Source organism: Musa acuminata, chromosome BXJ3-6 (assembly GCF_036884655.1).
Source record: "Musa acuminata AAA Group cultivar baxijiao chromosome BXJ3-6, Cavendish_Baxijiao_AAA, whole genome shotgun sequence".
NCBI classification, from domain to species: Eukaryota; Viridiplantae; Streptophyta; class Magnoliopsida; order Zingiberales; family Musaceae; genus Musa; species Musa acuminata.
In genome coordinates, this window is record NC_088354.1 from 37,561,308 (window position 1) to 37,589,107 (window position 27,800).

At 39.5% G+C, this 27,800-nt stretch overlaps 4 protein-coding genes across 4 annotated transcripts; 1 reads left to right on the top strand and 3 right to left on the bottom strand.

Moving 5' to 3' along the window:
* The first annotated feature begins 3,384 nt into the window (after window positions 1-3,384).
* LOC135639800 (desmethyl-deoxy-podophyllotoxin synthase-like) lies at window positions 3,385-5,178 on the top strand. Its single transcript, XM_065153713.1, has 2 exons — window positions 3,385-4,290; window positions 4,372-5,178. Exons 1-2 carry the CDS (start codon window positions 3,391-3,393, stop codon window positions 5,005-5,007), a joined length of 1,536 nt encoding a protein of 511 aa, XP_065009785.1. The 5' UTR covers window positions 3,385-3,390; the 3' UTR covers window positions 5,008-5,178.
* A 1,974-nt stretch (window positions 5,179-7,152) lies between these two features.
* LOC103974512 (isoaspartyl peptidase/L-asparaginase 1) lies at window positions 7,153-15,170 on the bottom strand. The gene is made up of 4 exons (XM_009389363.3): window positions 14,931-15,170; window positions 13,441-13,674; window positions 8,217-8,303; window positions 7,153-7,872 (listed from the first exon to the last, which is right to left on the bottom strand). Exons 1-4 carry the CDS (start codon window positions 15,090-15,092, stop codon window positions 7,381-7,383), a joined length of 975 nt encoding a protein of 324 aa, XP_009387638.1. The 5' UTR covers window positions 15,093-15,170; the 3' UTR covers window positions 7,153-7,380.
* Window positions 15,171-16,618: 1,448 nt separating this feature from the next.
* Window positions 16,619-19,824, bottom strand: LOC103974511 (UDP-arabinopyranose mutase 1). The gene is made up of 4 exons (XM_018821848.2): window positions 19,267-19,824; window positions 17,656-17,906; window positions 17,392-17,560; window positions 16,619-17,199 (listed from the first exon to the last, which is right to left on the bottom strand). Exons 1-4 carry the CDS (start codon window positions 19,603-19,605, stop codon window positions 16,888-16,890), a joined length of 1,071 nt encoding a protein of 356 aa, XP_018677393.1. The 5' UTR covers window positions 19,606-19,824; the 3' UTR covers window positions 16,619-16,887.
* A 5,014-nt stretch (window positions 19,825-24,838) lies between these two features.
* Window positions 24,839-27,312, bottom strand: LOC135639858 (cytochrome P450 78A5-like). The gene is made up of 2 exons (XM_065153833.1): window positions 26,261-27,312; window positions 24,839-25,709 (listed from the first exon to the last, which is right to left on the bottom strand). The coding sequence occupies exons 1-2, from the start codon at window positions 27,188-27,190 to the stop codon at window positions 25,110-25,112; spliced, it is 1,530 nt and encodes a 509-aa protein (XP_065009905.1). The 5' UTR covers window positions 27,191-27,312; the 3' UTR covers window positions 24,839-25,109.
* Between the last annotated feature and the right edge of the window lie 488 nt (window positions 27,313-27,800).

The following is a 27,800-nucleotide window of genomic DNA, read 5'->3' on the forward strand; positions in this document are numbered from 1 at the left end:
CAACAACATCACATGCGACATTATTGCCCATCAAAACAATTCCACCATTACAAGATTCATATGTGGAAAACAAATCCCTATTGGGACACATGTGATACGAACAACCCGAATCTAAAATCCATTCATTTTTAGACATCGTCTTGTCATCAGTAGCAAAGAAAATATTTTCAACATTCTCATCAGATACTACACTAGCTTCAGCGGACTCAGTAGTTTTCTCAACAAGTTTTTCCTTTTGCTTTAATTTATTTTTCAATTTAAAGCAATCAGTCTTAATGTGCCCCATTTTATGACAATATCTGCATTCCAAATTTCTATGTCTGGATTTAGATATAGATTTAGGTCTACTACTGTCAAATTCTCTTTTATCCATTCTACCCCTGACAACCAGACTATCAGCCTGATTCCCTCTACTTTCCCCAGTGATATTCCTGTCTATCTGCTCCTTAGATTTCAGTGCAGATTTAATTTCTTGATACGAACTGTTTCTTTTCCATAAATCAAAGTATCAGGAAAAATACTTAAAAGATTGGGGAAGAGAACACAAGAGTAACAGGGCCTTATCCTCGTCATCAATTTTTGCATCTATATTCTCCAAATCCATAATCAAAGAATCAAATTTATCAAGATGCGAGAGTATAGATGTACCTTCAATCATCCGAAGCATATACAGACTCTGCTTCAAGTAGAGACGATTCTCCACTATCCTCTTCATGTACAAGGCTTTAAGCTTGTCTCACATGCTCTTAGCCGTAGTCTCCATAGCTACCTCCCGTAAAACCTCGTCAGAGAGATTTAGAATGATGCTGGATCGGGCCTTCTTATCCATACCCGCAAGATCTTTCTTTGACGTACCATTTGGAATGTTCTCAGCACCTTGAAATGCCAAATCAACTCCGTCTTGAACCAGAATGGCCTCCATCTTGAGTTGCCATATGCCGAAGTTGACATTTCTATCAAATTTCTTGACAACGATCTTTGTTATTATCATCGTTGCCAAAAGATCCTAAAACCAGGCTCTAATACCAGTTTGTTAGAGCTAGCCCCAGGAAATTTACCATAAGGTAATTTTGGCAACACAACAAAGACAATAAAGCAAAAAGATAAAAGCGAGAAGAACACCAGATTTACGTGATTCGGTCAATTAACTTTAACCTACATCCACGGACAAAAGAGGAGTAAATCACTACTATAAAAAGGGACAATTACAAATGCCTTAGGAAGATGTTCCTATGCCATAAAACATCCAAAAATACTAAATAAGAAAAACCCAAACTATAAGTCCAAACTATTTAACTGAGTATGGACTTAAACCAAAGTAAATATTTGGGTTTTCTTGTGGTGCATCTGACTTCAAAGCCCAGGCCCTTATTTATAGTTTCAATAGGAGATAACAAGCCTGATTTTCCCGATGTGGGACTCGCCAAACTAACACATATCGATCCTCAAATTCATGTTCTTCTAGTTGGATCTAAAAACACCAATGGAGGCGATACCTACCACCAGCAAGAACTTTGGTGAAGTAATAAAATGGAGATCCTTGCGTGAAGCTATAGATGGATAGTAGATCAGCTTAAAGAAGTCGTGACGGATTTGAATCTTTATGTTTTGATGAGATGGATTGATAGTTTATATAATAATTCTTTGGAAGCATTGTGGTCGAGATCGTGAGAAGTCTCGCTCCTAATAACTCAAATTCAATTTATCACAACCACATGAAATATTAAGACTTATAACATCATGACATCCGAAATCAAGTTATGTGAATATATGTATAGGAGTTTGATTCAGTATAGGAATTTTGATTAGGGGCACGCATATGTGCCCAAGAGAGAGCCAATATATGTGGCCATAAGTGCAGTTTTTGTTTGGATGGAATTCGTATTGCGTCAACTATTATTGTGTTTCTCATCTCTATTTATGAATATATTATTAAGGATGATTTCCTAAAAAAAAAATTCATATCTTGAGTATTTTTTAATCAGTACTCTTATTTTACTTAAAAAATAATTATATCACTAACATCGCGATCACTTTGATCATTAATTTAGTTATCCAATCGTGACTGATTCATTATGGAAAGTCGAAGGTATAATCTATAAAATCAAATCATGGGGAAAACGAAATGTCGGTCAAATTCTACTGCTGCATAGAATGAGAATAAGCGACAATGAATAATTACTATATATATTGGTTTTCTAAGATCCCTGCTATGCAAACTTTCGGTTTGCTAATTGTTTGTTTCAATCCCACCAACAGTGCCAATGACCGGAGATTTGATTGAGATGCCAAACGGTCACGTCAATCATCAACAAGCAAAACGGTCAAATTCGACGTGCACATGTTCAAATCTCTCAGGAAATCGGTCTAATGTCCCACCAACACTGCCATGACCAGTTGATTTGATTGAGCTGCCATTGTATTATAATACGGTAACGTCATTCATCACCAATTAACCTAGAAATTATGTAAAAAAAAAAAACACTGTCATGTCTATCAAAAAAAGAAAAAAGAGTGGCCTCTTGCTCGTCGGTTCCATACAACCATGGATTTCACCAACACTTGGTTACGTTTTCTCCGCCCTCCTATTTCTCTTCCTTCTGCGACTGACACCCGATCCATCTAACCTCTTTTATCGAAGGTGGCTTGCACCATCTTCTTAATGTCTTTACTCATCATTGTGTCACTGTCAATTTCACATACATCCATCTTATGACATGCTCAAAGAAATAAGACAACGGGTGGCCTCTGAACATGGACGCATCTCTAAGTGTTAGAGACTACACCTTTGGACTTTTATTTTGCATGCCGCACAAGCTTTGTCCCAAATGAACCTGTCCCAAAACATCGTGAAATGATACTAAACTAATGTTTTTATTATTATTTGGACTTCAGATTTAGAATATTGATGATTATGAATGAAAATTGCAAATCAAACCATATCATGATCATCTTTCAAAGTTAGATTTCCCTTGGCCAATGAAACAATTGCGTTCCGAAACATGGTCAAAAATATACTGAATGAAACTAATACCCTCGGAGTATGACACGTCCATGGCGGCTTGCTTGCGACCGAAACAAACAAGTAACGAACGGAAAGTTGGTGTGGCCAGAGATTGTAGAAAAAATAATATATATATAACAATTATTTATCAGATTTTATAGTCTGTTCTCATTTTAAATTGGCTGACGAATTTGACCGCTACCGTTGTGATCCCATGTTTATGTTTGTTGTACAATCCAGACTTAGACCCAGATGAACTATCGTGATGATACGGGAACGTCCGTCACTACTGAACCGGGAAGCTGCATGCGAAACTCGTAACTGTCGTGTGTATAAGAAGGCTGTACGGGCCTGTGGTGCCTCATCACCAGAAAACTAATTAAACCATGGATCTCACCAGCACCTCCTTCCTCTTCTCCTTTCTCGTCCTCCTCGTTTCGCTGCTGCTACTCAAGAAGAACAGGTCTGGTGGCGGAGCTCGTGCCACACTGCCTCCCGGTCCATCTAAGCTCCCTATCATAGGCAGCTTGCACCATCTCTTGGGTGGCCTGCCGCATCGTTCCCTCACTGCCTTATCTAAGAAATTTGGCCCCGTGATACTCCTGAAGCTCGGTGAGGTCCCCACCCTCGTTGTCTCATCTACCGAAGCGGCTGCTGAGATCATGAAAACTCACGACATCAGCTTCGCCTCTCGGCCCACTAACCTGAATCTCCAGACCGCCACATACGGTGACAGGGGCGTCGGCTTTACCTCGTATGGATTCCACTGGAGGGAGCTGCGCAAGATGAGCATCGTGGAGCTATTGAGTGCCAAGCGAGTCCAATCTTTTCGCTTTATCCGGGAAGAGGAGGTGCTTAATCTTGTGCGGTCGATAGCCCTGTTGTCCAACGCTGGTTCCACCGTGAACCTCAGTAAGAAATTGGTGCTGTTGGCTAATGACATAGGCTCCCGGTCCGTCATCGGCAGCAAGTGCAAGTACCAGAAAGAGTTCATACGGATAGTGATGCAAACGCTGGAAGCTGCCGGAGGCTTCAGTTTGGCGGACTTATTCCCGTCATGGCCGATAATTAAACTTCTCAGTGGCGCGACTTTCAAGATGCAGATGTTACACCGTGACATGGACGCGATCCTGAATAGCATCATTCAAGACCGCAGAGAAAGGAAGTCCGCAGAGCAACCGGAGGAGGAGGAGGAGGAGGCCTTGGTCGATGTCATGCTGAGAGTTCAAGCTGAAGGTAGCCTGTCATTCCCCTTAGCAGACGAGGACATGAAAGCCATGATGCTGGTATGCTTTTTTTAAAACCCTAATCTTTCCTTACAGTCGCAGTTTCGAGAATCTAATTTCTGGATTCCTTTTGCAATAAAGGATATGCTCGGTGGGGCCAGCGAGACCTCCGCAGGAATAATGGAGTGGGCCATGTCGGAGCTGATGAGGAATCCAAGAGTGATGCGGAAGTTGCAAGAGGAGGTGAGGGAGACTGTCGGAGAAAAGGGAAAGGTGACGGAGAAGGACATCAACGGAATGAACTACTTGAAACTGGTCATCAAGGAGACTCTGAGGCTGCACCCTCCTGTTCCTCTGCTGCTCCCCCGAGAGTGCCGGGAGACGTGCGAGGTTCTTGGTTACCAGATACCAGAGAAGACAAGAGTATTCGTGAACGTTTGGGCCTTGGGAAGGGATCCTCGATACTGGGACAGTCCCACTGAGTTTGAGCCAGAGAGATTCGAGAGCAGGAATTCCATGGTCGACTTCAAGGGAACCAACTTTGAGTTCTTACCTTTCGGGGCAGGCAGGAGGATATGCCCAGGGATGTCATTTGGTTTGAAGAGCATAGAGCTTTCCCTGGCTAGCCTTCTCTACAACTTTGATTGGGAGCTCCCATCGGGAAATGAAGGGATGCCCCAGGAGTTGGACATGAGCGAGACCTTCTCGATTACGTGCCGGAGGAAGTCGGACCTCTGCCTACGTGCCATCCCTCGTATTCCTTTCTCCATGACTTGACCTTTATCCAAAAATACATGCAACCGTAGTCGTTTCTTCGTGTATGCACTTCTACCCAATAGTCTTTACTTGTATCGTCGTCATCGTTATCGTCCTCATCGGAGCAGCATTGTTACAGAAATTTGTTACACTTCATATAGACAGTGTTGACAAAGTGTAGGAGGCTCTTTCTTGTGACGTCCTCTTATGGGCTGTTTAGTATAATGAAATGACTGTTTTGATATTTGAAATAATTAAATATTATTGCCAAAGGATGAATGTTACGAAAAAGCATATCTTGAATACCGTAAAATTTCATCAAAATCCTGATTTGGCTTATTTTCTAGTCAACTGTATCTCTAGCCCAACTAAGACATATTATGAATAATTAAATATTATTGCCAACTGTATTTCTAGTCAATTTTATAATTGAGGACATCAATTAAAATTTTTTAATTTTTGAAAGAGAAAACTATAATTTTTACCTAAGATATATAAAAGAAAATTTTAATTTATGAAAGGGTAGAATTGAAATGTAAACATAATGACATAGATTGGAATTATCTTATGAGGGGTAAAACCATCCTTTTTAATAAAACCCTAAATGTCCCTTTGTACGATCATTGCATAAGGCATGGTCGTTGCTTGCATGCGACCTCCAGCATTCAGTTGACGTTAATTTTAGCTAGCAAATATTGTCACAATAGTGCTGCTCGTGCCTCGTAGGTCGACCATTGGAGGCCACCGTCCTCAATGATACTGTTGTCAACAGCAACCTATTAATAGTGGTCCATTGATCAAACATGATAAAATTTTATATCGCCCAAAAGCAGGCGATAAGATAGATTAGATAGAAAAGAAAATCGACAATATCAATGAATCATTCATGCATCGTAAATGAAAACTGATTAACATATTTTCATGAGCAAAAGGTGCTAACAAGTAGATCTAAGATATTTGATTTCACAACTATAGTTAGCAAGTATAAAAGCCATCCTTGTACTATTATGTAAAAAACTTAAATAACAAAATCTGAAATTAAATAATAATATATTTAAATTTACGATATGTATATTTTGATGCTGCTAAAAAACATTTATCTAATCTATGAGCATACCATCATTAAATTCAAAAGCTCTAGTGATACCGTTTTGTAAAGAGAACCATACTCACTTTCTCCTCTCTTCCTATTTTTCACAAGAGCACTATGGGCGATCAATTTATGGACAAAATATAGATGAAAGAAGATATATAATCTTTCATCACATGACTAAAAGGAGATGTGAGGATCGATAACCTTTCGATCATGTTACATATCCAACCGATGATTGTACAAATGCCATCCAAAATTTTCCCCGATGCTTAATTATATAGATCCTTATCAATATATAGCAATACATATATTATCATGAGTCTTTTAAATTATCCTCCTGTCACATCATGGACTCGCAAATAGATGTTTTATTATGCTAGAGCATGGTCTGTCATTGTATTTATCAAAAATCAAGAAGAAATTCTATCTTCAACTGAAACTTTATCAGAAATAAAAGAATGGATCGTTGTGCCCGAAATCATTCAAAATAAAATGATTACCTAACAATAATGATAACCACAACCCATAATTACTCTGATGCAAATATATACAATAGGCACATTCAATAAAAGTCTAGCCTAACTACTTCATTTAAGGAGGGAAATAAGATAATCAATGCTTCCAATTGGATACATCTTGGTGTCTTAGATAATGAATACTTATTATAAAATTCATCACTTAATTTTATCATCAAAATTTAACATTTAATAAGTGGATAATATTGTACGTTAATTGGAAGATAGTGATGAGTATGTTGTTCCATGACAAAACACCCGCTGTCCTTGATGTTTCTTATTTTCCTCGAGCTGTCTTAGTTTCTTAAGTTTTCTGTTAGAACTCCATGCTACTTTCCGATCCTTGTTAGTGGCTATAACCTGCTCGACCAAGTTGACACCATCCAAACGGTTCAGAGCAAGACATGCCAGAAAGGACCTCTGCCAATCTATGTGGAAAGAAATGGAAAATGCTTGTTCAAAGGAAATGGACCATCGACACAGATTAAGCACTCACTCAGTGCAACTCATTAGTGAATAATCTATCACTCCAGGTAACTCTTTTAACACCAAGGCATCTACCTCTGAAACATGGACACAAGATAGCTAATGAGAAAACCGCCAATCCAACAGAAATATGTTCTAATGTTGTACACACGTTAGGTCTACGGTTCCAAATAAGGCTAACGAATCAATTGATGCTGAAACAGGACACATGATAGCCTTCTTATTCATGCTGGTTGAGGAACTCAAACAAACTTCTTCTTACCAATCCTGTAGGAATAACACAAAATCATTGTATTATTCTTACTTGTTGGGGTATTCCAAATCACCGTTTATCCCCGAAGGCCATATTCCGATTTCCGAGTAACCATCCTCAGTCGCACATGCTCTGAACATTCCTGTTGTATTAAAAGGCATAGTCACCTCTCCATTTGCAGACACCGCAACAAGGCCAACATTACCTTTTGGCGTTCTCTCAATAACATAGGCTGCTGCTTCCTTCAGAGAAAGCCCCTTGTATTCCATCAGGGCAGCAACATCCCGAGCAACAGTAGCTTGGATAATGGATTCACCTTTGCCAGTAGCAGAGACTGCACAGTATGAATTGGCATAAGTTCCTGCACCTATGATTGGAGTGTCTCCTATCCTCCCGGCCATCTTGTTCACCAACCCTCCAGTAGATGTCGCTGAAGCCAAGATTCCATGGCCATCAACTGCGACACATCCAACAGTCCCTATTTGGCTGTCACCTATGCTACTTGGTATGGCTCCTTTAATGGGCTCGGTATAATCAATCTGCAAAGTGAATTTATATGAATATTAATGGTGACAATGCAAACGCACATTGCTACTTGCCAGAGAATAGTCTCTCAAATCCATTAGCATCTTGACAAATGGATACAACGGTTACAAATGCATGGGAGGTGGAGGTTTCACAATATTTCTTATGCATTTAAGTTTCAAATAAGTGACAAACCCAGGTCTATGCTCTTAATGAAAGAAATTAATCAACTGAAATTTAACAGATAATAATGCATCACTAATTAAGTTCTGCAAGAACAAAAGCCTTCCAGAATCCTAGTAATTCAAATTTAAAATACAAGGTGAACTGCATGGTGAGATAATGTTCAAAAGCACACCTGTACTCTTTTTGCTTCTTTTGCATTTTTCAGCCTCTCAACATTTTCTGGAGTGATGAAATGGCTTGAATGTGCAGTTTCTACACCCTAAAGATTCAACATAACCCATCAGAAAGATACTCAGATAAATATCTTACAACTTAATACAAGCAATTTGCACACCATGGTCGTCAACAAAAATTATAAAATATGAAGACGTACTTTAGTGCTCATCAAAGTAAATATTGACATGCAACTCTAGGAACCACATTTAATGCTTGCAGCATTGTGAGTGTCACAAGCAATTTTTTAATGCCCAAGAATACAGAATTGAGGATACAACAAATTTTGCCACAAAAGAAAATAGAGAACTTGAATTAATTACTCTAGTTTATCAATATCAGTGATTTAAAAAGCGCTAGGCGCCAAAAGGCGCCAAAGTCCAAAAACGCCCGAGGCGCTAGGCGCTCGCCCGAGCGAAGCGAGGCGCTAAAATATAAAAATATAAAATATAATTAATAAATATAATTATCTAAAATTTTAAATAAAAATATAAAAATATATAATATAATTAATAAATATAATCACATTAACAGTATAAACCTGCTGACGGAGAAACGAGGAAGCAGCGGCGAGCGGCGGCAGCAACGACGGCGAGCGGCGGCAGCAGTGGCGGCAGCAGCAGCGGTGGCAGCGGCGAGCGACGGCAGCGGCAGCCGGAAAGGGAAAGGGAGCGGAAGGCGCGAGCAGCGGGAAGGCTCGCGGGAGGGCTCGTAGGAGGCGAGAGGGCTTGCGGGAGGCGCGAGCAGCGGGAGGGCTCGCGGGAGGCGTGAGCAGCGGGAGGGCTCGAGGGAGGCACGAGCAGCGAGAAGGCTCGCGGGAGGGCTCGCAGGAGACGCGAGCAGCGAGAGGGCTCGCGGGAGGCGCTAGCAACAGGAGGGCTCGCAGGAGGCGCGAGCAGCGAGAGGGCTCGCGGGAGGCGCGAGCAGCGGGAGGGCTCGCGGGAGGCGCGAGCAGCGACAGCGGGAGCAGCGGCAGCGAGCGACGAGATCGCGATCGGGATCGGGATCGGCAGCAGGTTAGTGTTTGGTTAGGGTTGGGGTTATATCGGTTTAGTTGGTTCGATTGAACCAACTAACAATCGAACCAGGACCGAACCAGACCTAAAATTCTGGTTCGGTTTACCCAGGCGCTCGCCCGAAGCGCCCAGCGCCTGGGCTCGGGCGAGCGCCCAGGCGGCGCCTGATTGAAGCGCGCCGCCTGGGACATTAGCGAGGCGCTCGGGCCTCGCCTCGCCTCGCCCGAGCGCCTAGGCGAGCGCCCGAGCGCCTTTTGCAATCACTGATCAATATATATATATATATGTATATGTATATATATATATGTATATATGTATATATGTATATATACATATGTATACACATATATATATACATATATATATACATATATATATATACATGTATATATACATATGTGTATATATCACACACACACACACACACACACACACACACACATATATATATATATATATATATACACACACACATATACATACATATATACATACACACATACACATATACACACACACACACACACACACATATATATACATATATACATATATATATATATATACAGAGAAGATTCTTTATGGGAGCTAGAGACTTAATTCTCATGTATGATTCCATAAGAATGCAACTGCATTCCATGTGAATGCATATAATTAAAGTGTGCTGTAATAGCATCCGAATGTCTGCTCTTCATTGAGATAATTGTTCTGTACACACACACACATGGTGGGAAAGCAGATTGGTTGTTGATTTGGACGTTCTTTTTAGTTACACCTAGACAAACAATTACTTCTCCGGTTTCTGAATAAGTTAGTTTCCATGAAAAGCATTTGTTTCACTTTCATCATCTTCTTGTTTCCCAAAATACAGGAAGCTGATGAATCTACAAGGTCACAATTTGAAGAAAATATTATAAACCTAACTTCCAAATCTGAAATTTATGTCAAGTTGATTTATGATTTCTTTAAGAACTCGATGAAGTGAGACTTACAGAGTCAGAAACTGTCTAAGCAAAAAGTACAGATAAAAGGGGCCAGAAGTGGCAAGACCCCTTTGATGCCCAAGATAGAAAATACAGGTAAAGGAGGAGAAAACTCCAAGCCAAAGCAACAGATGGGAATCGCATACCACTGCATTAAAGGTGTTGAATCTTTATACAGGCTTCACTAGACTAACCCCATGTTAGAAAAAAAGCATTAAGATCTAGGGACCTTGCATGACTCAACTTTCCTTGTTGCCAAATCTTGAGCTATCATTATATGTGATTATAGCCTATCAGAAAAGAACATATCCCAGAGAACTAGGAGATCTGCTTGAACCATGCTTATTAAAACTTGGAATCCTACTTTGAATACATTTGGCTAGCTAGATAGAAACCAGTCAGACTAGCCCAAATCCAGTTAGGAATTCCTATCCTGGCTGGACCTCGACTGAGTGCTGTAGTGATCTAGCCAAAAATTACCCTGTGATTAGGTAATGAAGCTACTCATCACACTTACTATCTACTCACAAGCCTAACCTTGTTAGGCTTTAGCAGAAGCAGTAGATTTGAGTAGAAGGAATATGCCTCAGCATATGTAGAGACGCTAAGCTAAAGAGCTCACAGCTAAGCATGAATTGCCTTTGCTCCAAAAAGAAATTATAGAACAGGAGATCTAATTAGGAAGACTAATCTGAACTGAAATTAGACTACACGAGAATAAAACAGGATGAGATCAACTGGATTCTAAAATGAGTATGCCTCAGTAACAACTGAAGAGAGAATATGTTACCCTTCATTAATGACAGAAGGCCATAAGTATATCATGATTTGCAGGCATCAGATGCAATCACTCCTGGAGCACTAGGTTGAGCACTCAAATATTACAACTAAATGATGTGTCACAATGAAGTGGATGAAAAGATTTTTTGTTTTCATTTGTGAAATTGCATCTCCCATTGGCAGGAAATTGACCATCCAAAGTGGATAGAGAGGATGAGTTCAAATGTTAAACAGTTAAAGAGGAGAATAAGATTAGGGACTTAGTCATTTCCTTTAACATTATTAAGTATTCAACCTCCATCAACTTCAAGAAACTACCACCAAGTTCTAACTCTATAAGGCAATCACCAGCAATGTCCTTTTCTTATTGAGAGGGCACCTAAGATCTTTCTATGAAGACAACAAAAGAGACAAAAAAGAGGCCCAAGCCCAACTCACAAAAGCTTTTATCAGTTCAGAAGTCAGTTGTCAAACCTGGACTGTGAGAATAGCCCGACTACGTTTGGAGCCTGAATCTTGATGCAATGCGAGAACCATCTCCTGCACCAATCTTCAAGAGTAGATAAGAAAGGAGAGGAAAGGTCAAGGACAAGGATCCTCGATGTAGAGCTGGACCTTTTCACCTCGTTCTACAATAGAAGACCCTTGTCAGGGATGTCCCTGACATGATCCCTCCAAGGGGTTATGGGATAGTCAAAAGAGAGACCTATGTGGAGAGTATCTTCCATTTCAATTTGTACTAACATGGTAGATATGGTCATGTTTTATTGTCTTTTTTACTCTGCTAATGTCCACATGCCAACCCGATTGGGGGTGAACATTGTCCCTATCAGTTTTCATAAAGGGTGAGTTTGGTATTAACTGGATTTATTTCTATAAGAGGTTTTGTTGAAACAGGTGGTACCCTAAAAGGTGAGTTCCTTGAAGCCCTATTGTCCCTTCTTTCATCTTTGTCAGGAGAGCAAACAATTTCCTTGGCTATCTTGAGGGTATGTTATTGGAGAACTGAGACAAACTAAGCTATGATTCCTAATGAGTTCTCACTCCTCTATAGTGAAAACAAACCATGAAATGTAGGGGAAGGATCAATTGATCGATAAACTAAGCTATGACTCCTATTGAGTTCTCACTCTGCTACAGTGACAACAAACCATGAAATGTAGGGGAACGATCAATTGATGGATTTAAAGAGGTTGAAAAGGAGATTATCAAGGAGAGAGAATATACATGAAATTCAGCAATCGAAAGCAAAACAGGTGGAAATCGATGTCAATGGAGGGAAGAAGAGTTTTGCAGGGCTTACACAAGCCTTAGTGGTGCTCTCAATTGGAAAAGAACCTCAATGATGGTCAACTAAAGGTATTTAGCTTGGTGTTACTTTGCCAGAGAAGATGAAAAGGATAAAAGACAAAATAGTCTCAAAATGAAGGAGATGGGAATTAGCTATTCTTCTCCTATCATATAGTTCAATCAATGGCCCAAATCATCTTTACCTTTCGTCATGGATTCTCCTCTAAGTGTCCTTCTCAAGCCTCTAGTCTTCACATAAATATTTAGGTAGACTAGAGAGTGGCGGATGAGTAATATAAGTATCACCAACAAGTCTTATCTAGGTCCTAACTGACAATGTTATAATTGGACTTGTATAAGTTCCACCTATTGTTGATCAATCTAGCTAGCCTTGGATTTATCTTTGGATAAGACTCTAATTTCCAAACAAGCATGATCAAGTCAAAATCTTCTAAATCCTAGGATTTTCTTTCGTAATATAACTCTAACCATAACTCATAATTAAACAACTAGAAAGTTTAAATGTGCTAGCGCTCATCAAACAATCTATCCTTCCAAACCCAATATAAATACCCAACTTGTTTTCCACAAGACATGATACTTTCCATGTTCTGAAATGTACTGTTGTCATCATATAACAATCCACAAAATTATCACAATGCTCATCTCCAATTGTGCAAATAGCACTACATAATATAACTGCATTATTGGCTAAGGTATAAGGAATAAGACTGTCTCACAACCCAAAAATTCTTATAAAAGGCTCACCCATGTGTACCCAGATTTTCTCATTGTTAATTAGCAATTTCCAACTGTACATAAGCAATACGATGATCTTGCAAACATGCTTACAAGTGGCCTACATAAGCTTTATTGGACTGTTTATGGAAATTAGGTAGAAGACAAAGTTTTGATTTTCCAATTTTCTGTCAGATCGAAGAGATTAACAACTCGAATTGGTCGAAAACTAGTATCTTGTACAAAATAAACATAAACAGCTAGCATAAGAGACACCTTAATCAACAACCTCTGTTAAATTTAAAGGCATTGCATTTAAACCTCTAACTTTAACAGGAAATTTAAGAAAAAATATGGTGGTGTTTGATGACTTAACTTGCTCCCTTGCGAATGCCTCAGCACCATCAAATGCCAAATAAATATGTGGAGTTCTCTCCATGACAAGTCGTGCAAGAGATATAGCATTAACAACAGTAGAAAGACCTGAGACAGCTCCGCATTTCTTAGTGTTACCATCCATGATACATGCTTCCATCTCCACTGTACCATTCGTGGTCAAAACAGAACCTTTGCCAGCATTGAAGCATGGGCTGTTTTCTAGCTCACGAACCTGTATAACATTTTCCGATTAGTCCAAAAGAAGTAGATATTGGAAATTAGAACACCATAATTAAATAATAATAATTTTAATAACAGGATATCATTATCTTTTAACCCAGTATGTAGAGTAATTGAGTAAACTGAACATCATTCAAAAATAAATTGAGGTCCTGCTGCTTGTATCAAAAAAATTGCAATGTGAATCTAAATAGGGGTAGTAAGACACCCATTGCATAAAATGAGGCAAAGAATCAGAACACTTCATATGCAAAGAACAGGGCAATGACGAGACAAGAAATAAATATTATATGCACCAATCCATGACAAACGAACAGTATGTTAGCACTTTTTATCACACAACAATAAAAAGAAAAAAAAAAGGTTGGAAATACATATTATAGAACCTGTAATCTTTAATAGGATAGTGAAGTACTGCAATCTACATGTTACCAATTGCATAATGTCTAGGAAGATCAGGTAGCACTCAATTTTTATATTGCCTTTCTTAAATGTCACCAAAGAGTGGAGGGATCTTGAGGTACAAGACTGTCAAGTTTGACATCCAACAACAATATGATTATAAAACAGAATGATGGAAGCTTAATATAAGATGTAAAGGACGACAGTATTTAGCATTGTTGTACTATCGCAAGCACTATTCTATTCAAATGGATATATGCTATAATAAAGAGATACAATCTGGTTTCTCTAACTACAGTGAACGTTTTGGTGATGAGAGACTCTCATATGTGCCTAGTGAGTAAAAGGTCAGAAACAGCAAATTATCCAACTTGGCAAATTCGCAAAACTTTCTAACTTGAGGCAGTAAGGCAGCAGGAAATGGACGCCCTCTGAAGCATTGAACTTCAGAAGAACAATTAAACTGTTCAAATGTTAGATCCTGGCCATGAAGCCCTAATTTTGCATATGCACTTTGCGTCTCAATCTTTTAGATCTCCAGTGATTTCCAATCATAACTATGACCGACTAATGGCAGCTATTCTGCCCATCCAGTCATATCAACTGCATGTAACCCAGAGTAATTAGAAAAAATATATATACAACAGGCATCTCCAAAATCCAAATGTCACCGCGCTAAAGCATCGACACGAACGAGCAAATATTGATGAATACGATCCAAATGCATGTACGTTATCAATACAACGGAATGAGCAGTATAAATTGTAAGAACATTCAAGAAAACAGAAAGGCAAAAGTGAGAGTGGTGCACGAGATGGTATCAAACCAGGGGAGGGAGAGTGGTACCACGAGTTCGACGACGTCGAGTGGCGGTCGGTTGGCTTTGAGAGCGGCGACGCCGAGTTCGAGGCAGTGGCGGAGGGCGGCCTCCCTCGGCGCTCGCCCCTCCGCCGGGAGGGAAAGCGGGATGTCGCCGGCGCCGCCGTGGAGCGCTATCGCCCAGCCCATCCGTCTGTCCCCTCACTGCTGACTTAGACTGGTGAGAATACGACCGCGATGTCATTTATAGATCAAATTTCGTTGGATTCCTAATTATTAATATTATCGCATAGCTGTCACATGAATGTGATTTGATTATTTTTTTATCATTTACATCGCATGGAGACAACTCCTTTGGACGCGAGCAGTTCGATCACGAGGACAGAGCTCCCAAAGTTGGATCGGATCCCGGCTTTTCCCTATGCGACGTATCTGATGAAAGCAGACTTGCAACTCTATGCTTAAAATGTTCCTTCGGACGGCTACTATAATACCGAGCTCGGAGGAATGTAAGTTAATGCCGACGCACAAGATGACATGCGACACATGGCTCTCCTTCGGAAGTCCAGCTAAAACTTACATGTACACCACCATTTACCATTCGAAGGATTCGAAGTGCGTGAATTGATTCGGAGGAACATGAATTGTTTAATGAACGCTACACATTTGTGGAAATCACATCAAAGACGTCATGAAGTGTTGATGGTAATTACCATGAAAAAAGATTGATTGGTGACTCTGGTCTGAGAACAGCACCTCCAGGGGTATGCATCATCGCCCGAGGTGCTTTATTCATGACTTATCAAATCCATTCTTGATCTCTAATTCCTTATCTACAAGAGTGAATCTTAGGGAATTAAAAGAGGAGACGAGGTGTGACATCCACATCCAAGGCACACCCTCTCTTGTCGAGAACGTCGCACCACCTCCACCGGAGCCAACTTCTCTAGCTCATCGAATGATTGACCCCAAATCGTAATCTCAATCGGAGCCTAAGCAGTTATCTATCCAATATATAATTTGAGTGTAAGAACAATCAAATGTTGTTATCTATCCAATATATAATTGAAAGATAAGTTATAGTTACAATCAGCTTAACTTTTTAGCTAACTTAAGTTTAACAATCCACATAATATCTAAAAGACATATCAATTGGCATTAAAAATCGATATGTAAATCTTAGTTCCCTAAATATTTTTTTTTTCTTTTTCATTTGATTTGACTGGTATGACTTACCGTCAAGTGCACAAAAAAAAAAATTAAACTGACTGGAATTAACACATCAGTTTTCCATTAAAAATCAATTCTGACAAAAGAAAATCCAAGGATTTGATTGCTCTCTATAATCATATTTAGAGAATCAGTTTGATTTAGAAAAATCATGACCAACTTGAACACAACATAAGTAATTTAGCTTTTCAATTTCGATATGATTCCGCAAACCTAGGAGGTATAGTGCTCCTTGCCCAAGCCTTTTATTCCCTTAATTACACCTCCAAAAATGATGGAATTACTGGCCTTTAGTTCAAATTTACCACAGTGTGGACATGAAGATTTTTTTTTTTCCATTGCTGGATGATAACTTGTTGACTCAAGCTGAGCTTGTTTTTGTTTCTTTTTTTTTGCTCCTTTGAAGACAACAGATGCTGTTACAACTCAAACTTCCAACTGCTTTAGTCTGGACCAAGCATAGCCTAAATTAAAATCATCACTAATGAAATAAACTTCATCATAACATTTTCCCAAAAGGAACCAAAAAAGCATTGAGAACCATCCAAGTGGAGAAGTACAGACTTCCAAAAATAAATGTCTTTAGTATCAACTCAGGTTTAAAAAGGATCCGAATCATGGAACTGCAAAGATATCCAAGCTTCACATGAAAGCCCAAAATTTAGGAAAAGTATAAATAGGAGTTACATCTAGAAAGCATAAATCGAAAACACTACTGAGACAGCAATTGATATGATTATGTTGGCTACTCTTATCACCCCTTGGCTGATGGGTTGAGCTCATCCCAAGCCTCAATCCATGTAACCATAGCATCTGCAAGCTTGTTGAAATAAGGGTCAATCTTCCCCAGCTTTTCTCTCACCTGCTTGGACATTTCAACATAGCATTTTTGCACAGTGCTGCAATCCTTTGAGAGTACAACCGATTGGAAGAAGGGGATCAACTCTTCTTGCCAGAAGATGCCGTTGTACTCCTTTTTCAAATTCACAAATGGGTTGCTAGCTTTGCTGTGCCAGATATAGGGTAAGCCAGTCTTGACTCCAAGTCCCAAATGATCACAGATCACCTAAATCAACATCAACTAGATATTGATCAGATTGATTGAACAACCAAAGTTCCTGGGCGTAATTCTAAATTTTTCACTTAAGCAGAATCAACACATACTAAATTTAAGATATTATGGCAACCTTTATCTGAGAGTCTAATATAGAATCGGTCCATACAACAGAACAGCAAGAACTAGAGGTGAAACACTGACCTTGGTACACCATCCAGCCCACATATCATCGTAACGCCCGATAGGCTGGCCATCACCCATAAGTCCAAAGTACATTGCAGGACCAATGAGCTCACGGTCGAAAGCCAGATTCATTCCACACATAGGAAACAAGGTTCCCTTGGGTATCGTGAGAATTGCATCAACATACCTGATAAACACAAGACATACTAGTCAAGAATAAGCTTTTGCAGTAGAGAAACAAGACGCCAATGGTATAAGGTCATATATTCCAATGTTAAGTACCTAGTGTTCCTCTCACGAGGCTTGACAAGCTGCGTCGGAGCATCGTAATCAGGAATGTTCAGCCACAGGCCATGAGAAACAGCTGTTTGAGCACCTTCACGTAGGCTGAAGGGATATCCACGAACAAAGTCTGCGCCTTCTCGGTAAGGATCATACAAAGTGTTGAAGAAGTAGGGAGTTGATGGGGTCAGGAGATTCTTAATGTGCTGTTCAAGTGCATTAATCTCCTTGCCTGAGGGATCTTTAGCAACCTATTTAGAATGACAGAACACAGGAGATGATGATATAGAACCACACGAGCTGCAATGCAGGAATTTAAAAAACTAAAGATACGTTTATATGACACCACTAATCTTCCAGAACTCCAAACTTTTTATGCATATAAGATTTGCTAATTGTATTCATGTGACACTCAAATATCAGATGAAAACATACTCAAATGGCCAACCTGAGACCACAAACCACACGAGACATAAATGCAAGAGTCTTTTCTCTTATTATCTTATATTCAGAAACAAAGGTTGTGATTTTAGTTAAATATTTCATATATAACAAGATCACAACCTGAGGCTTGAAAGGTCTGATCCAAACCAGTAGCCTATGAATGAAGATCTCGCTACCTATTTAAGGTGACAGAAGATACTAGATTATGATATAGGATCATATAAGCTGTGATAACAGTAGGAATCTCATCAACTAACATGAGCTTACATGACAGATCAGGAAAAATGTTCCACATTAAGCAACCAATCTTCCAAAAGCAATAAAAACTTTTCATGCATATAACATTTGCTAATTGTATCCACATGGCACTCAAATATCTGGTTAAATTATAATGGACTCACAAACCTGGGATCAGAAACCACAGAGAAACTGTTTCTTATTATCTTTAGATCAAGAAATCAAGGCTTGTGATTATAGTTATATATATTGCATATATTATAAGATCACATCCAGAGGCTTACAAAAAATGTAATTCAAACCTGCAGCCTAAGAGTGACAATGGTGGCATCATTTGATTGAAGAATTTTGCAAAGTTAATAATTACAAGAAACAAAAGAGAACCAAGCTACAAACGTTCATGGATAATCATAACAAAGAAGTGAATCAGGCGAGTCTAAATCTAATAGAAGCATAAGAAATTGCTGGAATAAAAGTTAAAAGGACCAACAATCTAGTGACGATGTACATGAAACTAAAATATAGCAAGAGAGACTGCAAAAGAACCAACAACTGGATTATTAAATAACTTTGATGACTTAGAACATGTAGATCTAGCATGCTGTATGGGCAACTACTATACGAATACCTAGATCTACTTTGTGCACTTGAGAATTAAAACCAAGAAACCGTCGTTGACATGTCTTTTCGACAGAAATTTAGAGAAATCGAACTCTAAAAGGAAATCAGATCTGTCCAAAAAGTAAACACCTAATTCAGTCTGCAGGTGTTTTAAGAAAAAAGAGATAATTTTCGGAGAAAGAAAAAGGGAAAGACGAAACTGAGTAAAAGATTGCGTCTTTTTCTCACTCGGACACCCAACCCTCCCAAAGAATTCCAGATCTAGAAGCGAGAACAAAGAAAGCGGGGGATCGAAGCGGAAGCACTTACGAAGCAGTCGTCGTCGATGGTGTAGATGTACTTCTTCTTAGAGACCATGTAGCCGAAGCATCGGCAGGCGGAGTCCTTGAAGGAGATACAGGAGGCCTTGGGACCGAGGATGCGGTTGATGTCGTTGCGGTTGTAGAGCTCGTAGTCGAACCCTTCCGGCACCTTGATCGTCTTGCTCGGATCCCCGTCCTGCACGATGATCAGGTGGTAGGCCTGGAAGAAGGGCCGCCACATCTCCAGGAAGTCCAGGTTCCGAATCGTCGGGATCACGATGTCCAGCTCGTCCTTCAGCAACGGCGTGTTGGGGATCGACGAAGATGAAGATTCCTTGCCCGCCATTTCTCTTCTCCTCGATCGATCCAGGAACAACAATCACCAGATCGAACAGGGAGGAGGAGGAGGAAGAAAGAAAAGGCGGCGTTTCCTATTTCCCACCACTCCTTGGGAAGAGATCTCGCTCGCCGTCGGTTATATAGCAGGCCGAGGCAGTGTCGGCACCGGTCTGGATCAATAAAATCGTTGGGCCGCGCGGCGGTGAGAGAAAGAGGGAGGTGTGGAGACATACATGGACGGATCGATGGAGTTCGTATCGAAGAATGGACAGCGGATATGACGCGCAGGTGGACCTCATCAATGCGGTCAGTATACGACCTAGGAGACGGGTACGGGTTCGCGTTCCAGGATTCTTACCGGAACCGACGACGCGGTCACAAGCGTGCCGGACAAGGTGGGTCAAGCGTCGCTTAGGATCACGGCAGGTGACCGCATCTGCTGCTATTGTAGATGTGAGTAGCATTAATATGTATCATTTATATCAGCTGTGTTAAGAATAATAGAATCCGGCAACCACCGACCAATGGGCGCGGTCTCATCGTGTCCGTGTGAAGAATGCATCAACGTGGACCAAACTAGACGGCTTTTCCATTGTCTTTTCTACCTAACGTTCGACTTAATAGAAACCAAATGAAAGGTGGATCAAGTCAACTACGGCTGCAGCTGTTAGGTCACCATGATGTGGGGAATGAGCTGCCAAAGCCACATGATATTGGCCAAATCATTCATGTTGCCCAACTCGAACGAGTCATCAAAGACGGATGTTACATGAAGTCAACGATAGATCGGATGGATCTGAAGGAATCAAAAAAAATTTTGACTCAGCCCCTCAGACCATTTGGTTCACTAATTAGACCGTTTGATGACTTAAAAAGACCAAAATATTATTATCTTTTAATTTATTTTTTTGTTATAGAAATAAAGGAGAAAAAACATTATTATTTTTATCGAACTCTAATCCCTCAACATTCTACTCTCTTATAATTGCCACTAATAATCCTTTTTATGATATTTAATTCTTTATGTTGTACAAGCATATTTTATTTTATTTTATTTTTAGAAAAATATTAACTTTATAATATGATTGATTAATCTATAGGTTCAATTAGCGATATGTTGATCCTTAGCTCGATGAGATCGATACGACAATAATAGTTGTAGTAGTTATAAATAAGGTAATTTATAGAAAAAAAAGTTTTAACTAGATGACATCTCTTTATTTATTTTTATTTAGGATTTTTTTTAATTTGGATGTAAATATCCTCAATTTTTATAAAATTGTAAACTCTTAACGAATGAGAATTAGAAGGTGGATGGCGAGATAACAAAGGAAAGTGAGAAAGAGACAAAGATTTAATTGAATTGATCCAAAATTAATCTAGCTTTAAATAATAAATAGTATATTTAATTAATTAATAATATCATTGAACAAGGAGTTCAATGATGATCACCATATCTATCTTCATCATCATCTTCTCTTTTATAGTATACTTTCCTTACTTGAAATTAAAAAAAATCTGGAAAAACTAATATTTAAATTAGTTTTCTTTTATTACATTAATTTATGTAGAAAATATATCAATTGGTACATAAAGAAGCTACCTACCACCAACCATTGCTTGTACTGACAAGAGTAAGCAGTAGTAGCCGTAGAGAAAGATGGGTGGCATGTTGAGGGTACCACATCACATGGAACAGCTGGAGATTGGTTCTTATGAGCAAGAGAGGATGAAGTCAAAATGTGGGTTGGCTACACCAACGCCTCTCGGTTCTCCATTCTTAAGTTGGAAGCTCGTTCGACATGGAACATGAAGAAAGCATAGAATAAGAACATGCTCTATTTATAATACGATGTAGATATAATGCCAGCCAAAAAATACCAGCAATTAGAGGTAAATAAATACTAAACTGAATATTAAAATTCAAAGATTACTATTTATAATTCTTTTTATTTATAATCCTATATTAAAAAATTTTAATCTTTCTCAGTTATCAGTTTGTAAATAGATATATATGTCATCAATTTATAACTTAATTCTAATAAAATCTTTTTACTCCATCCATACCTATAATCTCTTATTTCTTTATATTTCTTTCTTCTCCTTTATCTTCTTTGATTAATCATTGGAGGTGACATAAAATGATGAAAAAAATAGATGATGTAATGGAATAAATTGAAGATATAAAAAAGGAGAAGATGAAAAATAAATTTTGATATTTGTTATAATAATATAATGATTTAATGTACATTTTGTAATAATCCAGAAGATATTATCTTTTGGGTCAATTACATCAACATAAAAGATATTATGTTTCAGGTCTTTGCAAACTGTCTAGTAGAGTGCACAGACAATCGAGAGAACCAGTAATAGTAGTGTGTATAAATGAAGGCTATGAGGAAGAAAAAAAGAAAACAAAGAAGGTAAATACATAGTTAAAAGGGTTGTAAATTATAAAGCATTATTTTATTAATTTTTAAGATATTATGAATAGTAAGAAGGGGACTTTAAATAGTGAACTCTTAAAATTAACATAGTTCGAATAAATATTAAAATGAGCTCAGTCCTTAGTCTCAAAACCAATTCTTTTCCGGAAGTCAAATTATCAGGACCTATTCTAATAAAAATATTAACATATTAATCAAACCTTAGGTTGTTATCTCATATTGTTGGAGTTATAACTCTTTTATACATTATATATATATATAACAATGACAAATAGAATATAATTGATGTATCATTTTCATGTCTCTATAATCAAAATTTTAAAAGTAAGGTACACTAAAAAACTCGTACTGAGAAATCATCTCAAATGGAATAAAATATTCGAGTTCATAATCATAATATTTATGAAATGGAGCATTTTGGACTAAGTTCTTTTGTGGACATGAAACGCTACAACTGATATCCCAACAACAAGTGCATGATTTGCAATGTGTAGTCAATCACCAGATAATAAACCTAGCAGCTGAACACTTTTCTTGAGACGTCGATCTCAAATCACCATCTTTGAGTTGATTTAAGTGGCAACATGAGATGGTGGTCTTAGTAGTCATCTCAATGACTGCTGAAATATCATTGTTCTACACTTGAAGATATCCCCAGTGAGTTAAACTTCACATTTATACTTACAAGCCATCACTTTGTGGAAAACAAGAACATTTGTCCCAGCTGAAACATGAAGAGTAGGGTTTAGAATAATAGATAAGCCTACAAGTTGCAGACCATCTACCAATTGCTCATAAAGAATACTTACTTAATATATCATAGACCTCTGCTATGGACCATAAAAATTATGAATGAAAAACTTGAAGAAAATTTTGAGAAAGAGAGGGGGAGAAGGCAACTTGTGAGTTTCAAGACAAATATTTTAAGGTTTCTTTGGCAGTAAGAGTGTGTACATTACCTAAATTAACTTTCTCCTTTTGAATTATGGAATGAATAGTCTCCTATAGAAATTGAACATAACATAGAAAAGGATGTTGCTGATATTTCCATTTTGGAAGAGAGAGTAGGAACAGTAACTTTCTGGAGAGGACATTCTTAATATCCAGACACTGCAATAACATATATGTAGACCTTAATAGACAGTTAAAATGGTGGTCTAAGACCTTAATAGATTGCTATGTTTACCAAAGAAGAAAAGCTGAAACCTCAACAAGCCTATTGGAAAATATTGCTACAGGAGAACTGTCCTTCCATGGCTTCGCTTCCATGGTTCATGCCGATAAGGCACATAGGGTTTCCCACAGTTAACATGATTTAGTATGATTGACGAACTATTATCATCAAAGCCAGCTCAACAAACTCGAGAAGAATAGGTTTAATCTTTTTAATCTAGCAGTTCGATGATGATCATAGATAACTCTCATCCATTTACATTATATTCCAAGGGAAACAAATGCATGCATGAAATCCATCACCTTTCTTATGTGTAATCGAAACTTCTTTTTGACCTTTACTTTACCGAGTGCATTCTTTTGTTTCCAACAAAAAGCATGTCTCAATCAAGATTCAGTCTCATGATAAGCATGGCTTAGGCCTGAACCTGAGGCCAGTAAAATCTGGGAGGATCAAAGGAAGGAATGTGGAGCAGAAAGATTGTCACCTCTCTTTTCTCGATCCTATGCTCCCTTGACTGAACTCCATGGCTTTCAAACCCAGTGAATGGGCCAAGATCTTATATTGTTCTTTCATTTGTACCCACATAGGCAAGAACCTAGTAGGAGTTGGGGTGGAGGGTGGGGAGAGCACAAGAATAAGAGATAAGGGCGGCTGAAGTGAAGGAAAATGACCCATAGTTTGCTTTTAATTTCTATACCTGAAGAACAGTCAGGATATTCAAATCCGGTGAAGATATTTTTGTTGGAGAAATAAAGCAAGCTTTAGAGGACCTGCAAAATATTCCTTGGGGATATGACAGCATAAGGAAAGTACATGCGTGGTGTCTTGAAATTATATAAGTGGATTCTTATTCCTCAATCATTTGGTAGAGCTGTACAGCAAAGCAAAGAGCAAATCAGAGCATCCATGGAAAGAGAATGGGAAGAGTTATATAGATTAGTAGAGCTGTACTGCAACTGCAAGAGTGCAAACACTGAAGAGTTGCTTGCAAAAGTCCAATCTTTGTGACTCGAACATGTCTTTTCCGAATCTTATGTTTGCCGAGACTAAGTGGATGATACTCATCATCCATAACGTAGGTATGGAATTCGTTTTGGATTACTGTGTTAACACCAAAGAATTTAGAACACTGGCAATTATTAGAGAGACCTGCAATGTATGTGTTGGAGACAAACATTCATTAAGCAGCACAGGTTAAGAATCTCAAAATTGCTGAACTTACATTGGGAGATACTCAACACTGCTTATACCACATATGTTTAAACTGATGACCAGAATATTTCAAGTTCAACAAGAAAATCCAATAAGGCAAGGCGTTGACAAGCATACAGTGTGTGATACATAAATTATTTCTAAAAGAAATTTCTTTGATTGGAAAAAGAAAAGGCAGAGTTCATTGATGAATATATCTATCTACATTATATCAAAAGGCTGAAAAATTACAAAAGTTTTTAGAGTTCTAAGTGCAGATCAAGTTGACAATACTTGATTTTTTTTTATGACAGATACTCACTAATTGGAGTAGCAACATTTACCCTAATATAGAACACATTTAAAAAGAAAAGGGAAAAGAAATGGCAGACTCAAGATCTAAATTTAAGATTTGCCTGCAGAGCTGAAATAGAATTGAGACAGAAACTCCATTTCCACATATACGAAGCTGAGTACATCACAAACTACGTAAAGGATAGCATGCAAAACCTAAACCTCCACCACTATGCACATCACACAGAAGCTGGGACTACCTAAATGGACAAAACCACATACACTATCTACAAAGCAGCAAAGTCTGGAGACTAACTCCAAACATCGTGCTTCCAAGCTCCAAACCCACTGTATATTATTACTCTCAGAAAGCACTCAAGAGCAAGCCACCAGATCCAAACTTCAGTTTCTTGGGAAGGCCCTACAAACCAAAGGCTTCTTCATTTCAAGAGACATCTTCAAGCACTCGGACATGTCCACTGCACTCCCCTCGGAGACCCAAGTAAAGCTCTGAAGCAGCTGAGCCAACCACAAGTGAACGGTAGCCAATGCGAAGGCTTTCCCAGGACACACCCTCCTTCCAGCCCCAAAGGGCGCCAGCCTTAGGTCGCAACCCAGAATGCTTACGTTCTCCTCGGCAAATCGCTCGGGCTTGAAGTCATCGGGGTCTTCCCAGATGCGCTCGTCGTGGGTTATTGCCCACATGTTCACCATCGCCGTGGTCCCTGCAGGGATGAAGTGGTCACCGACGTAAGCGTCATGGACGGCGAGGCGAGCCCAGGAGAGAAGGGGGCCAGGTGGGTGCAGCCGTAGAGATTCTTTCACGATGAACTGGAGGTAAGGCAGGTTGGGGATGTCGGCGTCGGAGACGAGGCGCAAGGTTCCGACGACAGCATCGATTTCTGACTGCACCTTCGATTGTATGTCTTGGTGCAGCACCATTCTGGCCATGATCCATTCCAGAAGTATAGCAACAGTGTCAGTTCCTCTAAAGATCATTTCCTGTGGAAAAGAAAGCACCAACCAAGGTTTGATTTTAGGACTAAATAAGCAGTACTTAACTCCTCCCATGATTCTTCACTTTGTAAGCCAATATATATATATATATATATATATATATATATATATATATATATGTATATATATATATATATGTATATATATATATATGTATATATATATATATGTATATATATATATATATGTATATATATATATATATGTATATATATATATATATGTATATATATATATATATGTATATATATATATATATGTATATATATATATATATGTATATATATATATATATATATGTATATATATATATATATATGTATATATATATATATATGTATATATATATATATATGTATATATATATATATATATGTATATATATATATATATATATATATATATATATATTTGTGTGTGTGTCTGTGTGTATATGTACGTACGTACGTATGTATGTATGTATAGTGGAACAGAGAAGAATGAAGCGTGACAATAGTTTTGGGGAAATTAATGATAAGAAGTGCAAGTAAGCTCACCCACAGAACGGCAACCATATCAGAATCAGAAAGCCTGTCTTCCTTCTCCAAATCTAACAACACATCAACAAAGTCACCAACCCCATTGACCGCTTCTGCAGCAACTCGTCTTCGTCTGTGGTCTTCTATGATGCTGCCCACAAACACATTGACCTTTGCCACCAGTCTCCTGCACCTCTTCCTGATACCTTGAGGATCCATCCACCTCAACATTGGGAAGTGGTCGCTCCAGTTGAACTTACCAAGTAGATCATACCCTTCTGTGACCAGCTCTTCCAACTCCACACCCTCGTGTTTCCCAAAATCGAATCTTTTGCCAAAAACGCTCATCATCACGTTGTTCAGGGATCCAAAGTGCACAACTTTCTTCATCGCCACCACCCCATTCGTCTCCATGCTCGCCATTACGTCATGGATCATTTGCTGTCCTATGGCCCTACGGTGCTCACCAAAAGCGGCGATTCTTGCGGGACTGAACAAATAGGTGGCGGAGATCCTCCTGAGGGTGCGCCAGTAGTCGCCGAAAGGCGCGAAGCCCATTGCCCGGTGGAAGAGCAGCTCGTAGGCAGATTCCTTAACGGGTCGATCGGCGAAGGCCGAGCTGTTAAGGATCTCCCGGGCGGTGTCGGGGCGACTAGACACGACGAAGCAGGTGAGGCCGAAGGAGAAGGCCATCAAGTCAGCGGCTTTGAGAGACGCAGCAAGCCTGGCGAGGACCCGGTGGGCGGCGGAGCCAGATAGGCCGAGTACCATGCCAGGCGGACCGGGGATGGAGCGGCCACCCCTGGAGAGCGCCCACGAGAGCCCGCCCGGGTAGAGGCAGATGACAGCGAGGGTTAAGATGACAACAACGGTGATCGACGGTAGCGCCGTAGCGTTTGAGACGAAGAGGAGGTAGAAAGCTGCGTCGACGACGGGGAAGAAACCCATCGAAGGCGGTGGGACAGAGAGGAAGGTGAGACGTTTGTGCGTTTGGAGAGGTGGGGAGGGCAAGGAGCGCGAATAAAAGGAGTGGTTTCGGGGATCCAAACGAGCGCGTAATGAAGAGGAGAGATGCGAGGGGGGCGAGGGAAGAAGAGCGTCAGAGAGCGCGCTTATATAGCTGTTAGAACGCCAACTCCCCGGTTTAAAATTTAACCCCGGTTTTTTCTCTTTCGTTCATGCATTAACCGCAGTTAAACGTGCTCTTGGGTACGGAATTAATCCATGATTTGAGAGACTTGTTTGATGAACGTATGGTGAGTCAGCGGCGGGACGGGTTACGCGCGAAGACTTTACGATCTTTGCGTAGTGTCGAGATAGGATCGCCGTACGCTAAAGATGCCGTCAGAAGAAGGTAAACGGACGGCTGGTTTCGCAGGCAGAGGGCAGAAAACGTGGCGAAACCTAACGACGGGCAGCTCAGCCCGGCCACTCCTCCAACCGGAAAGCCATCAGCCGGTTAAGCAAGTCACATGACAAGTTACCCGACTTGTTATTTGATTAAAAATGTGGGACCCCTCACGCGTAGGGAGTATCATTGGGCGTTAAGGAGACATTA